This window comes from Trachurus trachurus, assembly GCF_905171665.1.
Source record: "Trachurus trachurus genome assembly, chromosome: 19".
Classification (NCBI taxonomy): Eukaryota; Metazoa; Chordata; class Actinopteri; order Carangiformes; family Carangidae; genus Trachurus; species Trachurus trachurus.
The window spans coordinates 13,729,645-13,745,382 of NC_139913.1; the positions used below are offsets into that span (position 1 = coordinate 13,729,645).

The window sequence follows — 15,738 nt, forward strand, 5'->3', positions numbered from 1 at the left end:
GAGGGGGGGGGGGGGGGGGGGGGGGCAGTGACTTAGTCCTCGGATTTTCCCACTGATCGCAACATCTTTATGTACAAAGGCTTTTTTAAAGTCCCAACGTTGTCCTATTAGTCGGGAAGCTATCAAATAAACGCCTCCACGCTGTTGTAGTTTTTTTTTTTTTTTTTTTTTTTTTTAATTGTTTCAAGTGTCTTTTGATTTTTTTTTTTTTGTTTTCTCCCAAAAAAAGTATTGGTATCAAAATGTCCATATAGATATAGTTGTGCAGTGGGGGAAAGGACTTGTGTTAGATGTGTAAGATCAAGGGTTCAAGAGTTCAGTATGTATGAAAAGAGTCTCTTTGCTCGCAGCGCAAAGTTCTTTTGTTTGGATAATGTCTCAGTGTAGTTTGTCTTTATACAATGCCATGAAGTAATCTTAGATGAGATGCAGCCTTAAGCCTGGGTTCACATCCTTCCTCCCCCTCTTCTTCCTCGCCTCCTCCTCCTCCTCCTCTTCCTCCTCCTCCTCCTCCTCCTCCCACTCCCTCTCTCCGTCTCTGACACTCGTCTCCATGCTCATCCAAGGGAGGCTACTTTAGCAACCACTCGTTCACTGGAAGAGAGGAGAAGGACAGGAGTGAGAATACTGATTTATATATGCAGCGCTCCTCCACAGTTCAACTGTTTTCCGGCGTGTTCGCCCCTCCAACCCACCCCCACCCCGCGCCAACCACCATATTTCATCTTATAGCGATAACATGCAATTTAAAGCCAATGGCCTCTCGAATGAATGGGATGAATGTGCATGGGTGGGTGATTGGGGAGGAGGTGGGAGAGAGAGAGAGAGAGAGAGAGAGAGAGAGGGGGTTGAATTTGTGCCATTATGTTTTGAGTGGCAGCCTTGACAGAAAATTATAACACGAGAAAAAAATGAGCAGGTGCCGAGGTGCAGGAGTAAACACTGTAATTTGATAAAAAAAAAGGAGTCTGGCAGTTATGAGAAAGAAAGGATTTATGGCGCTATCATAAACATGTTTCCTCTCATCAGGTGATCAGAATAAAACAAATTAAACACACACAAGTGTTTCTGCTCCTGAACCGCCCTGATTCCACATTCAGCTACCCCGATGATCACCTCTCCTGGGAGGAGGAGGGGGGAGGACTGTGTCTCGCTGCTCTCTCTTTAAAGGTTGACCTTCCCCAAATCACCAAAGAGACATATTTCCCCTTTTAATGAGGCCCCCCTACCAGTCACCCTCCCCACTTCAACTTCAAGGTCTTTAAATATCCAAACAATTAAATAAACGGTTCTGCTTTGGCTCTTTTTTTTATTCTTATGTTTTGGCCTCTGGGGTTTGTTTGTTTGGCGATCAGAGGGGTTAGAGGAGGATGAGGAGGGTTCAAATCTTCCCACAACTCCTGCACGGGGTAAAAATTTCATCTTCCTTTTCTTTTTTAGGTGGAGTAGAACAGAGAAGAGGGAGAATAAGAGAGAGAGAGAAGAGAAGACAATCATGATGTGTGTCGGCCACAGTACAGTAAACCCCCGAGCAAAACATGACAAAAATAACACAAACTTGTGCTGCCTCTTGCTTTCCAAACTATTTACACTTCAGGGGTGAAATCCAACATTGTGTGCAGCAGATACATTGTCTGAAACAGAGTGGAGGAGATGACAAACAGACTGCAGCGACACCTCCCAGGTCGCACTGAGCTGTGACAAGGCACTTTTCAGCCAGTTCAGTCAGTCAAAGCCAAACAGGTGTTCACACTGTCCTGCCATCTGACTCCCCCCTGCCTCCTCCTCTTTAATGCATCGCTCTGTTTTTTCAGTCCCAGCTCGCCGCTCAAATTTCATATTAAGTTTATTAATTATAACAGCGAGCGCAGATCGAGCTGTTATCCCCCCTGGAATTTTCGACATGTTGTTTCTAAAACAAATTAAAATCAGGGGGGGGCGTTCGGGAGCAACGTTATCTCTGAGCTGAGAGTGTAGTGAGTGGTCTTTTGTTGCAGCTTCTGACCAAAAGCTAGAAGTTGTCAGTTACTGGTTTGAGTGGCTGCAGGGTACTGCCAAACATCTGACTTTAATAAATCAACAGCTCTACAGAGAATACAGGCGAAACTCTCCTATTATCAAATATAAAAAAGTCAAAGCTGAAGATGTGCGGATGAGCAACATTGCTAAACAAAAAAAAAAAAAAAAACACTATGGAGTCCTGGTGGTGCCAAAATGCAGTTAAAGGTAGAGTCTGGAGGTTTTTACCCAAAAATAAATGCTAGACTTATACAAATGAAATCTGTCTTAATCATCTATGGGCTTCTAGTCCTGTGTGGTGGTGGCTGTGTCTTAACATCCACCGCTAACACTCTCTGCCCAGCTCACCACAACGGCCCTCCTGCTCATTACAACATAACACTTGAGGCTCCCGGTGTTGGTGACGGCCGGGTGTCAGCCCACGGCTCCAGCGCTTCACTCAGAGACTGTATTTCCTTTCCTTTCCGGTCCTGACAACCGCTGCTGTCAGGGGCAGAAGGCTAGTCTACACAGTCGAGCCCGAGAGGAGGGGCCCAGTTTGAATGTTTTGTTTACAAACTGCAACGAACAATACTCCAGACTTTACCTTTAAAGAAAAAATAACTGAATCTGGATAAATAATTCATAAAGTCTAAAATGAAATATTAAGGTTTCACTTTCTCTTTATCCCTCTGTGTCTTTTCAATTTACCTCTACACAACTTAAATTCAACTTTATTCTTATTATTTATTAATTTATTAATTTATTTTTAAATGGTTTATCTTTAACTATTTCATTATTAAGCTTATTTTTTTTGTTTTTTCCAACTCTGTAATCCTTTGTTAGCCTGTGCGCTAAAATGTGTTTGCATGTTGTGGTTTAAAAGTTAGCCCCAAGCTGCTACAAAACTATTACAAGCTTCTCTTTTTACCCACTGACTACAGAATAACAAGAGCAACATTTGACTTTTTATTTCTTTTTTCAAAATGTGTTAACTGTTTAATTAACTAAGCCTGAAAAGGACAAAAGCCTGTAAAAGAAAATAGGGCTGAATAATAATAAATGATAAACTACAGCTTATGTGCTGATGAAAATGTTTTCTTAATTTGTTTGTTTTTCTATTTGCAAGAGTTTTAAATTGAAGTGCACTGATGTCTCATGGCCACCAAATAGTTTCCAAGCTCACTGCAAATTAAAATTGGAAAACAAAATGTTTTTCATATCTTATTCTATGAACTGAATATTAACTCTAATATTCACTGACAATATAGATATAATTTTAACTCATCAGATAACCTTTGGTTATCTCTTTTACAGGGCTCCATGGAGCCAGAGTTGAATAATAATAAATATAAAAAAAGATTGTCTATGTTGTTTGTTGCCTCTTCACACATAAAGCCAGTAGTAACAAGCTACAGAGGAGGAAACACTCTCTTGTTATTACCTCGTCATGTTTTGCTCATGGTAAATGTCAGAGGTGCAGACAGTGTGATGACATGGCAGCAGCATGTGTTAGGATGTGGTGTCTGTACCTCGGTACTGGAGCTTCTGGGCCCTGTTGTTGGGGCAGTCCTTCCCCTGCATGCTGAAGTTGATGTTGGTGCGGATGCAGCGGTTGTTCAGCGGCTGCACCGGGCGAACATTGTCGCTCATGCTAAGGAAGATCTGAGATGGCTGGTTCTGGCTCAGCAGGCGCAGGGAGTGCATCTGAGATGAAGACAGAGATGGAAGGAGAAAAGAAGCTATTGAGAAAAAAACTGGCAAAACCATCATGGAAATGTGAGCCAGGCATTTTGATCCACTGTATTATTTTGCAGACAGACAGTACGGAGGATTAGACAGTGGGGAGCTGAGAAAGTTTCAGTGCCGGGCTTGACATGTTTCACAGGCTAGAAACGCTAGTTAAACTCCAAGGCAGATAAAAATCCTCAGCTGACACCCTCGATCCTCAGTGAATTGTGGGAGTTTGGTGCGGGGAAACTCACCTGCATGCGTGTGAGGTACACGGGCTTGTTCATCAGGATCCACGTGGCCGTCTCGAAGCATGGAGGGATGGTCATGGAACCATCGTACGTGATGAAACTATTCGTCTCGGGGTAAATCTCTTCTATGTTCAGGCCGGTCAGTAGATAGGCATCATCTGCAGAGGACAGAAACATGTGTAACCTGCAGTGTCCAGTTGAAAGTCACAGGAAAACAGCAGTGGATGTATTATCAGATTAGCCCCCTCTCCTCTGATTGGCTCCCTGACCTAAGAGAGAAGACGTAAAACTTCACAGAGATGGTTTCTGGTTCTTAAACGGATACCCTAGTCATAACAGTAGGTTCGTTACCTTTAATTGTCAGTGCAAGCTGTTTTTGGATCAGCAGGGCAGAGACGTGAGCTCTGCACGGTGCGCGGTATTTCCAGCTTTCCCTCATCAAACTCATCAAATACACAATCCAACAACTCCAAAACACTCTGGTGGACAAGTTGTGACCTGCACATTCACCAAATAACAATGGAACCCGAGTTCTGCATAGCCAGAACTACATTCCAGACACGGCTGCTGGGCCGAGTGACTTCAAACGCACAAGTAGGTCTGAGCATTTGCTTCATGTGTCGTAATGTTACATAATTATACGTAATTATTTCATAGCGTGGTGAATGTGCAGGTCACAACTTGTCCACCAGAGCATTTAAGAGTTGTTGGATTGTGTATTTGATGAGTTTGATGAGGGAAAAGTGGAAATACCACGAGCCTCCGTTGTGTTAGCTGAGCAGCTTGCATCTCTGCCCCGCCAATCTAAAAACAGCTTGCACCCACAATTAAAAGTAATGAACCTACTTCTAAGACTATAGTGATTAGGGTGATAGGCGAGTTTGCCAAAATGTTGAAATATCCTTTTAAAACCCCATACCTTCAACACTTCAAACAAAACACAGAAAAATGTGAAATAAGGAGCTTTAATGGATTAAATGATTATGAATAAAGAAGAATAATTTCCACCTCAGCCTGCACACCCGCTCTGCTCAACAGGCAGACAGACAAAGTTAGCAACTAGTGAACATAGTTGAACATTTTGCAGCTAATGACCCAGATATTTCCCTCACGAGTAGGTGGAGATGAGAGCGGAGCTAAAAGGAGAAAGATTATTAGACATAGTCAAAGCTCCACATGAATGCTAATGCTGCTGTGTGTGTCTGCTGGGTGTGCAGCAGGGAGGCTAAAGTCTCCCTCAACATTTGCCACAGCAGTTTTACAGGGTGCTAATAAGCCAGTGTTGCAACTTGACCTTGATGATGTGCTGTGGATCTGTTGGTGTGTGTGTATGAATGGCGACCAGTTGACTCAATAGTATTGTTGAGCAGTTCAACCAAAAAAAAAGGAAAAAAATCTTAACTCAAGGCTCAGCTCAAATCTCTGGAGTTCTTCTGCATATTTATCTTGTGAAACATGTTGTGATTACCTGAACACGCACGCATCATCTACTCCCTGTATTTACTGTTTATTATAATGAGTGAGTATTTAAGGACTTGTTACTTCATATCATTCGGTGACATCACTGAAAAGTGCAGTTAAACATAACTTTAACATAGGATCCAACTGAGAGCTGATCCTCACTGACATTAGGTGTGAGGTGGAGTACTGTAGGTTTGTGTGATCATATGACAAAGAATATCAATCTGGATTTGGTCTTCATCACTGAAATCATGTGATCACATGATCAGTTGTGCATAGTTTTACAGCACGTCGGCCTGGCAGCCTCTCCAACCCCAAATATCATTACAAACGACTATTAATGAGAATATTTTAACAACATGGTCTACTCTACTGCATATCTAGGTCAGTTACATTTAATAACAAAATATTATTTTGGCAGAATAGATTTTGCATTTGTTGCCATTATGTGAACAATTATGTGGAACATTTTGCTCCATAAGAGAGACAAAACACCGACATTTAAGAGTAATGCCTACACAACGAGTAAATCATCTTTGGAAAGCAAAATAAGTAACATCAACTCTTTCTTGGAACAGAAGCATGCTTGATAATAACAGAGTAAATATTTTAAAGAATATAGAGGCCTATGATAATTGCCAACTACTTCAAGCCTCTAAACAGCAACATATATAATATACTAGAGCAAAAACTAAATGTAAACTTGCAACTGTACTGGATTTTTACTGGCAAAATAAAAACATTGCTGGCCCGGCAGTGCAGAAAAATATCAGAATATGCATGTAACTTGGTTATCCCTGTTATTTTCTTCCTGGATGGAAGCTGTGATTTGTGTCTTTCTGTCAGATGTTTCTCTGCTCATTACTATTCCTCCCCCACTCTGCTGTCTTCTGTTAGTTATATCATAACTGCCACAGTTTTTACTTAGCCCATGTGAAGCATTCATTTGGACAGTGATGTCATCTGTTGATGTGAATGTTTGAATTTGAAAGTTGTTTCTACCCAGCCACTCCCTGGCCCGTAACACCTCATGTGGCTGCAGCTGCAGCATCTTGGACTGATGCTGGCTCTTGTTTTTCTCAGGTGGAGAACCCAGGCTATGTAATTATGTAATAAGTAATCTGACCCAATGAAAAATGTTCAAAATCTATCTATCTATCTATCTATCTATCTATCTATCTATCTATCTATCTATCTATCTATCTATCTATCTATCTATCTATCTATCTATCTATCTATCTATAATAAACCTAAATAACTAACGTCATACTGATCACCTGCAGCTGTTTACATTTATTTGCATCTATCTATAAAATGAATGTTGTAGACTTTTTGCTCTGCTTCATGTCAACATTCCTGAGAGGGAGAGCCCCACTGCAATGAAAAGAATGCTGTTCAGCCTGATCACCTGCCTATTTTCAAATGCTGTTTTGAATATTTTAATATGAAGTATCATGTTTAGTGTGTCACATTGTAAATAGCCTACATCATAAGACCAGTGCTCAGCCACACATGAAGCCTCTATATATAAACTTCCTGAACGTTATCTCGTCCGTCCTCCTCTCAGGGAAGAATCTTTGATGTGGGCGGGAGGAGCAGCAGTGTGCTCAGTCGACCAATCAGCAGCCAAAATGAGGCCGCGAATGGGCGTATATAACAACCAATCATCCTTTAAAGGAGGTTTCCTACTGAAGTGGATCATGTGCCAAAGTAAGAAGAACATCCGCACGATTTGAGAGGATCAGAGGAGATGTTACACCACAGACAGGTCAGCAGTCAGACAGTGAACAGTGAGTAAGTAAAAGGTGCTGGGAATCAAACAGGGAGTCACTCCACAGACTCATCTCCACAGATCTAGAGACAGCGTTGTGGAGGTCTCAGTGCTAAACACCGGGTATGTTTCTCTGGTTTAATGAATACACCCCTCCTCTGAGAGTGCGACCTCCACCACTCAGCTCGTCTTTCATAACGACTCCCTCTCACTACTTACTTCACATATCATTTACTGTTGTGTAAATGACAGGCTGTTGGTGATGCAGCACAAAACCTCTTTTATCCAAACTGTCTCCACTGTCAGGACACTAATTAGACAGACTGTGACTCTCTCTCTCTCTCTCTTTCTCTTCACACTCCAGCAGCACGCTCTCAGTGACTCGTCATCTGCGCGGCCTCTGCTGACAAATGGACTGTGTGTTCTGATGAGTCACCGCGGTGGACCGCTGCACCTTCGCCGCTAATTCGAGTGCGTTCCGGCGCCGCTGCTGCAAACATTTAGTAAAGAGTATTCCTCAAAAGAATATTAATTTATTCCAGAAGGAGCATGACCGGCTTAATTTGAGAAAATCCCCATAAAAAAGCTTCTCTGATCCTCTATATGCTGCTGCCACTCCACCTACTGAGGAGGAAGAGCACGTCTATCACTCATATTGATCATGTGGTTGGAATAATTCTCTCTATGGTGTACAGTATGTGTGTGTGATGCTAGCACCATCACTGGCTGTCCTAGGCAGTGTTGGGCACGTTACTTTTAGTAACTACTACTACTACTAGTTACTACATGGTAAGAGTAATTAATTACCAGGAACAGTAACTATAGCGTTACAAAGCGTTAAAAAATAAAATGCTCAAATACATCAAATTACTTAGATTTCTCTCCCTAACCCCCTTTATCTGCAATCAACCAACTTGCTCAGTTACTGTAGCCTACTCCTCCACACAGGCAGGCTCTGTGGCGCGCTGTATCACCCCGCCATCAGTTGTTTGGATCAGCGGCATGTGGAAAAGATGGAGTGATAAAAGGCTTTTTTCCGAACAGTTGAATAACTGAAAATAATGTGTACGTACACTGAAAGAGGAACAGAGAAGTATTTCTCCCGTGGCTATGCTACATTTTTACCCTAAAAGCTCCGGAGTAATTGTGATATACTACATGACTTGTGACTTGTTAGGCGTGAGAACGGAGGCTCTCTTCCTTCGTCTCATGGCTGAAAACCAACCTTCCGGTGTCGCACTGCGACACAAGTGCGCTCCGTAACCCATAATATTTTGTTTATGACAGAAAAAAAAGCGACCAGACTTAGTTCCTCTCTAAACGGGTGTATTAGGCCTATTTTCTGAAGGTACTTCTTGAGTCAAGTAACGCTGAGTAATGGCGCCAATAACGGTAATGGCGTTGTAATAGGGAAAACAGTAATTTACTTGATTACTCATTACTGAAAATAGTAGCGCCATCAGTAACACCGTTTATTTAAATGCTGTTATTCCCATCACTGGTCCTAGGGTATAGCTACTATGAACTCATAAGCATGTGTGTGTGTGAGAGACGGTGTATCTGAGGTGGTTTTGACACCTGTCAGAATCCCTGCTCTCCAGCTCCTCCAGTCGGACCTGATGGACCCCTCCACCTGCCCCCGGCCTGGAGCCTCCTGCTCTGCTCCGAGGGGCCACTGGGACTCCCTCCAGTCACAAGGGGTCAGTGTGTTTATCCAGCCCCCACCCTTGCCCCCATTAATCCAATTATTTATCTCTTTTTTTGAGCTAGCCCCGGGCCATCTCCGTGCCGATACCGCCTCTCCGGCGTGCCAGAGGCTTGGCAGAGGGAAACCTCTGGAGAGCAGCTGTCGGCTGCTGCCTAACATGCTCCCCCCTCCCTGATGGCATCCTCAAACCATCAAGAGTTCTCATGCAGGGCCTCTCGTCATGCAGCATCTCTTCAATTACCACTTTGAGATGAAATAATGATAATGGAATCCAAAAAGTGAAGTACTTATTTAAAAAAACTGTTTGATGAACCCGTCCCTCAAGCAGCACTTGTCCAACCGTAGCTTAGCAACCATGACATGACTGGCCAGTGAAACTGTGGATTTCTTCACTTGTTGGCAAATCTATACAGGCTACGCAACTACACCACTATATTTGTTTGTCTGCTCTACTGTAAGCTACAAATATTAGCATGTCTCCCTCACTAACCAAATAACTTACAGTAGTTTCCTGTTACTGTGCTACTTCCCAGACCAGCTACTATAGTACTTCACACTACAGCCAGGTTTAAAGGAGGATCAAAAGTGTGAGAGAAATACTATTAAAGCATTTTATTAATCCGTAACTAAGTGTAAAATCTGGCAATATTCATTTCATTACAAATTTGATTATTATAGTATTTAATGGTTTGATATCTAAATAGATAATAAAAAATAGGTGTCACTAAAACTATTTTTTAATGAAAAAATATCTACAAATAAATAGTCCAAAAAGGGGTTTTCAAAAAACAAAATTATAAAAGAACATCCATGATTTCATACATAAATAATGGAATTAAAAAAAATAAATAATTAAATGCAGCTTAAAAGGAGAAAGAAAACACAAGATTCACAATTGAATCACGAATAGAATAGACAGATTTTACTGTAATCAGGCAGCTAATTTCCTCTCAAATCTGCATCTCCATTTCCCTGCTGCTGTTAACTGTCTGGTTTGGTCATTTAGCTTCTCCTGTTAGCTTCTCCATTTAGCCGGTATGATAGGCTACTTTGGGTCCAGCCCTGTTAAACTGAGGTAAAACAATGCAAATTAGAGCATGGGATGAAACAAGCTCTCTGTGGGGAAGAGGGATCAGGGAGACTTGATCAGGGTGGGTGCTGAAGTTCAAGGTGTCTCCAGTGATGCAACACTCTCCATCTCTCTGGCAATGTGCCTTTAACTGTTGATACATGAGTGCTGGACATTTCAATGGAGTGGAAGCTGAGGTAAAATGCTATGACACAAGGATATACTGTATATTAAAAGGTTTTTTTTTCAGCACCTAATCAGCATTGGAGAAGATATAGGTGGAAGGACATAGAAGGCTCTCTAATGATCAGAGAACTTGTTTCAGCCATGGTTGGTTCTTTGAACTCGTTGTACCAGTCCCATGGAAAGGCTGAATGAAGAGGCTAAATGAATAAGCAATCACATATCCAACAGGAAAGGGAGAAACAGCGGGAGGATTGAAATCTGAAACTAAATTAGTCTTTTAATGAATCAGAGTCTTGTGGGAGAAATTTGGTTATTCATTTCTTTTCTTAAACTGCATTTTCATACAAATTCCACAATTTATTTATTAATTGATTAAAACCACGTTAAAGGGCCACATGTCTGATCCAAACCCCTGTCTGCTGTGGTTATGAAGCCTGCGTTATACAGTACTCACGCTATGGGATGGGAAACTACTTGTTGCAGCTTCGCCTTTGTGTCATTAAGACTATTACTGCTGTAAACAAAGACACACTGACACACACTCATTTTACTGAGTGCACTAGGGACATACTGTATATGGAATATTACTTTTTGAAGGCTCTTTAACAATATTTGGGCGTTTGTCTTGCCTTCTGGCCCCCAAAATGTGAGAACTGACTAAAAAATCTGTAATGTTCAGGCTCCCTGTTGAAATCCATGTGGTTTTACGAGCTGTTCCCTCAGTTGTCATCATATGATGTCATTAGTTTTCAAATTTGCAAAATACCACCTCTACCTGTGAGTACTGTACTAGTAGAGGGGGCGGGGCAAGCAGTGGCTCATTTGCATTTAAAGGGACAGGCTCTGAAACCAGCCGTTCTGAACAGGGCTGTTTGGAGCGGATGAAAAAGACACCTGGGAACTATTTAAATTTGTGGAAAAGGGGCATGATATGTCTCCTTTAAAATATCAAATACAATAGTTTTGTCATTTATATCTGTTATAATAAATACATAATGAAATGGATCAAAATGTAACACTTTGATCCTCTAGAAACTCTTAGTTTTACAAAACAATAAAGCCTATCCTATCCTCAAATGTGTAAAGCTAAAATGTGATTTTCCTTAATTATAATACTTAAGCAAGTTAATTACTTTTAAGCTGCAATACAATAGCAATATTGTTTCTTTCTTTCCATTTCTTTAATTAGGACCATCAACAGGTTTAGGATGCTCTCATCTCACTGCACAGCCACTTACTTTTATACGTTATTCTTGTGATGGTGTCTCTGTTCAGCATTCGGTTCAGGAACGAGTTTGATGTCTCAGCAATCTGGAGAAAGAAGAAAATAAGAAAAAGAGGGAAAAAGGATTAATAATAAAAAAAATGACTGACCAAGTAATGAATTAGCATCCCATTGAAAATTAAACCACACTCAACTTAAATTTCTTAGTCCAGCATGCTAAAAGATAAGATTCTTGTTTTCATTTATTTGTTGCAAATGTCTAAACCCACTGATGTATTTTTCTCAGTCAGAGGCTCCTACACTCTTTTGTGCTACTGCTGCTTTGCCTTGTGGAAAACAAAGGCTCCCACTGTTTTCAAGAAACCATTAAAAACAGCTCACAGGCACACACTGCTGCCACAACAAAACATAATCCATCTCTTTTTTTAAATAGTAAATACATTGCATTTCAGTCCTAGCATAACTCTATAGCGGATCGTGCTATTATGTGACAGGATTGTTTCCCGGGTGACCCAGCTGAACCGCCTCAGCCCTGCAGGACACAGTGATGTAATGGTAACATATGAAATTAGCTGCATTCATATTTCAGAGAGTTCAGGTTATGATTATTATTTTTGTCCATTTTTGGAGAGAGACAGGAACGCTGGGGAGAGAGAGAAGAGATGACATGCAGCAGAAGTCACATTCAGCTCTGCTGTGGTAATGACTGGGTGTACGTGGTACGTGCTATACCAGGTGTGCCAACGGGGCGCCACATATTTCAGAGACTTAGAAGAGAAGATTGATACCACTTTGATGTTTGCACATTAAATATGTAGCAGCAGTCAGGCCATGGTAAGCCTGGCTCAGTAGTTAAAGCATATAACTCCCCTTAAACCCATAAAGTCCTTTTTTAAAATTAATTAATGTTGATGCACATGTTTAAACATATAATGATGGTTTCTAACAGTCTGGTTGTTTATCCAGCTTCCACTCTTGATGATGTGTAATGTCCTTACTGCTGATCTAACACTCATAAGTAAAACAGATAACCAAGAGGAGCAGGTTGTTTTGATGAGCACAATGTGTTTTCCTATAGGTACAGAGAATTTAACCAGTAATCTAGTCTATTTTTAGATGTTAACACAGTTACATGATACTGGGTGATAATCTACTTGTCAAACATACTGTGACTATACAATACAAGTACACGAGTGCAGTACAGAAATCTACATTATACAGATTTTCTTTCTCCTATCCTGCCTCTGGGGAGAAGAGTTGGAAGAAGGGGGTGATGGTTCTCTTTATTAAATGTCTTAATATTTTGTTATTTACATAGATTTGGAAAAAAAACAAAACAAAACAAAACAATACAAGTAAGGAATATTTCCAAGTGCTTTCATTAAGCCTCTGAGCATACAACTAACAGTGGCAAAACTGGGTTTTCCAAATCTCCACTTTGCCAGAGTTTTCAGATATAATTGTTTTCAGTGACTCGTGTAAGCAAAAGTCTGAAACACATGGAAATATCACTGTTTTTGCCATGTGTAAACAGAAGCCTGAATGTGTTTCCTCCTTCGCCGAGCTCCTCCCTGCACCTCACAGGTGTGGCTCATCAAGATGCTGATTACACAGGCTGATTATAACAGGTGTGACTCAGGCTGAGCCTATTGCAGTTTTATGTTGTTTTTTTTTTTAAGAAGAAAAAAAGGTATTTATTGGGTACTGTTTGTGTGTCCAAAGTTGCTGGATGTTGGCGGAACATGCTGTTGAACACACACATCCAGATCTCAAACATGTACAGCTGCTGAAGGCCACGTAAGAACTGGGATGTTTTAATCTTCCAGGAATCGTGTACATCACACAGCAACATGAGACGATGGCAGCAGATGAATGGAACAACAATAAAGGGCCTCGGGGTCTCGTCACGGTTCCGTGTGTGTGTGTATGTGTGTGTGTGTGTTCATCCTTTGAGCTTAGAAAAAGTCTCAGATCTTTCATTTCAAACCATGAAAAATGGAGGTAAAATCAAATGTTTATTTATATAATTAATATTTTTGTTCAGTAGACATGGTGAAAACATTGTCTCAACATCAGGGCAGTGGTGGTGGATGTTGATGTTTCATAAAAGATGCCAATCATTTCCGTATTCTCTGGATTTACTATGGAGGTATTATTGTTACTTTATTATTTGAAAATGTGCATCTCAATCTCTCTGTGTGTGTGATGAGAATTGTAAATGTGTACTGACATTTGTGTGTATGTACATGAATCTGCAAATGTGTGTTCAGAATATGTATGCGTAATCAAATTTGTAAATGTGTAAAACAAATCCATGTCTGTATTCAGATTTGTGAAGAAGTGAAGACAAATCTGCAAATGCGTATAAAGATCTGTAAATGTGTATGTAAATCTGCAAATGTGTAAACTGTTCTGTAAATACAAAGACAGATCTGTAAGGCGGGAGCTCTCCATTGTCTTTTTACACACAAATTTTGGTACACTTCCTCCACGGCAGGATCCGCAAATGCGTACACAATAATACATTTAGAGTCAACCCTCACACTTTCTTTTAGACGTGATACTGTGAATTCTGTGGGTGGAATATCAACGATGAGAAAACTGGACCACGTATAACACAAAGACTGTGATGCGGAACCACCACTGATGAATGGATAAAGGTTGTCATCTTCCTTCAAGAGTCGGATTCTTGTGAGAGAATCCGGAGGAACTTGACCCGTGCCTTGCTCGGCTGCACCGCCTGACCCCCAGTAGCAGGAGAGCAACTTTTAATTCCCGCCTCCACTCTGCTTGACTAACCCCACTGTTCCCTGTATAGTCCGAGGCGCGAGGAGCTGTTCCCATCACCGAGACGTGCTCGCTAATAGTCTGAAGGAGGCATCTCGCGCTTGGACCTCACCCCCACCGTGCCCTTCCCTGACCCCTCTCCGCTTCCCCTTCCATCCTTCACTCGAGCTCTTCGGACTTGGCAACTCCAACCGTCGAGATGTCTTTGGGCAACGTGATTAAAAAGAGATGTGCTTGTCCCTCCTCCTCCTCCTCCTCCTCCCCTCACCTCACAGTGCAACTCAAATGACTTTGCCTTCACCAGACACTCACAAGCTGCTCACTAGTTTCCCCACTTTCTGTCTCTCTCATATTCATCATCTTTCCTGGAAAAAGCACCTGAGGGGGGGATCCAGCCGTCCCGTCTCCTCCATTCCAGGCATGTCCTCGCATTAGGCAGGGAGGGAGGTACAGACTGAGGCGCCATATGGCTGGATGTCGATCAGACACACGCGAGAAGCGCGGGACGCATCTTGAAGCTCCACATGTTTACATCAATCAACAGTTAGCGCGACAAATAGCGCATTAGCGAGAGTAATGTTTTCACAGGGGCCCTCACGTACAGTATAAGGGAGAGCAGAGATGGTTTCAGTTGTAACACTTCCAATTTCTCCAATCAGGAACATATTTCATCTGATTCACTGTATTCAGTTTAGTGCTTCTTTCATATGTGAAGAAGCAGTACCTGCAGACAAATATGCATATTTTAGAAGGAAATAAATCAATCTGATGTAAGAAAGTTTTTTTCCCCCTCCATTTATATTTGTGATAGCATCATCTGCTTTGTAGTTAAACTCATCAAACTTACATCACAGTTATTGTGAGTCTATGTATATTTCATGCAAGTTGTTAGTGCTAATGTTTTAGTTGCTGTAAGGTAAGCAGGTTCATGGCTAAGGGTCTGGGTTAGTTGTAACAGCAATTTAATGTTAGTGTTAAACTAACCCAACCCAAAATTTTAATTGCATTTATGTTTTCTTTGAATTTCAGTTTGCCTAGGTCTTGAAAGACAAAGACGAAAAGGATAGGGTTAAGGTTAGGATCAGACTATATGACTGACAGTAACATAGTATATACTTGAGACACGCACACACACACACACACACCGATTATGTTAAAAAGTCTTTTAAGTGTCCAATAAAAAGCTTTCAATATCTAATTTTCATCATAATACTTATTTAATAATGTTACATCTCACTTCGGGGTATTTTACAATGTTACATCTCACCCCAGGGTGTGTTACAGCTAACCCAGAACTCCTTGTCTTTGAGACCAAACCATGCATTTTCTGTTTGTGTTGCAGAGATACCAGCTACGCCATTTAATAGCAGACACATGGAACTAGTTTGTCTCTCATTTTGAACACACTGGCTTAAAAGAGTTTCAAGATACAGACAGAACTGTCAAAAATGTTACAACCATCCCCGGTCTCCCCTATAGCTGCGGTCGCACTCCGAGGTGCCTCACGACTTCGATGCCCAGAATGTGGGAACGGGTCTGAGTCACACAGCA

General features: G+C 41.3%; 1 protein-coding gene across 1 annotated transcript in view; it reads right to left on the minus strand.

The window, feature by feature from the left end:
- Positions 1-571: 571 nt before the first annotated feature.
- ca10a (carbonic anhydrase Xa) overlaps positions 572-15,738 on the minus strand; it is a gene marked incomplete at both ends in the record, with an annotated part of 256,712 nt that continues 241,545 nt past the window's right edge. Inside the window, 4 exons of the mRNA XM_083994481.1 lie at positions 572-594; positions 3,531-3,705; positions 3,984-4,138; positions 11,414-11,486. Coding sequence (XP_083850607.1) covers positions 572-594; positions 3,531-3,705; positions 3,984-4,138; positions 11,414-11,486 — 426 coding nt within the window. The remainder of the gene's footprint in view (positions 595-3,530; positions 3,706-3,983; positions 4,139-11,413; positions 11,487-15,738) is intronic.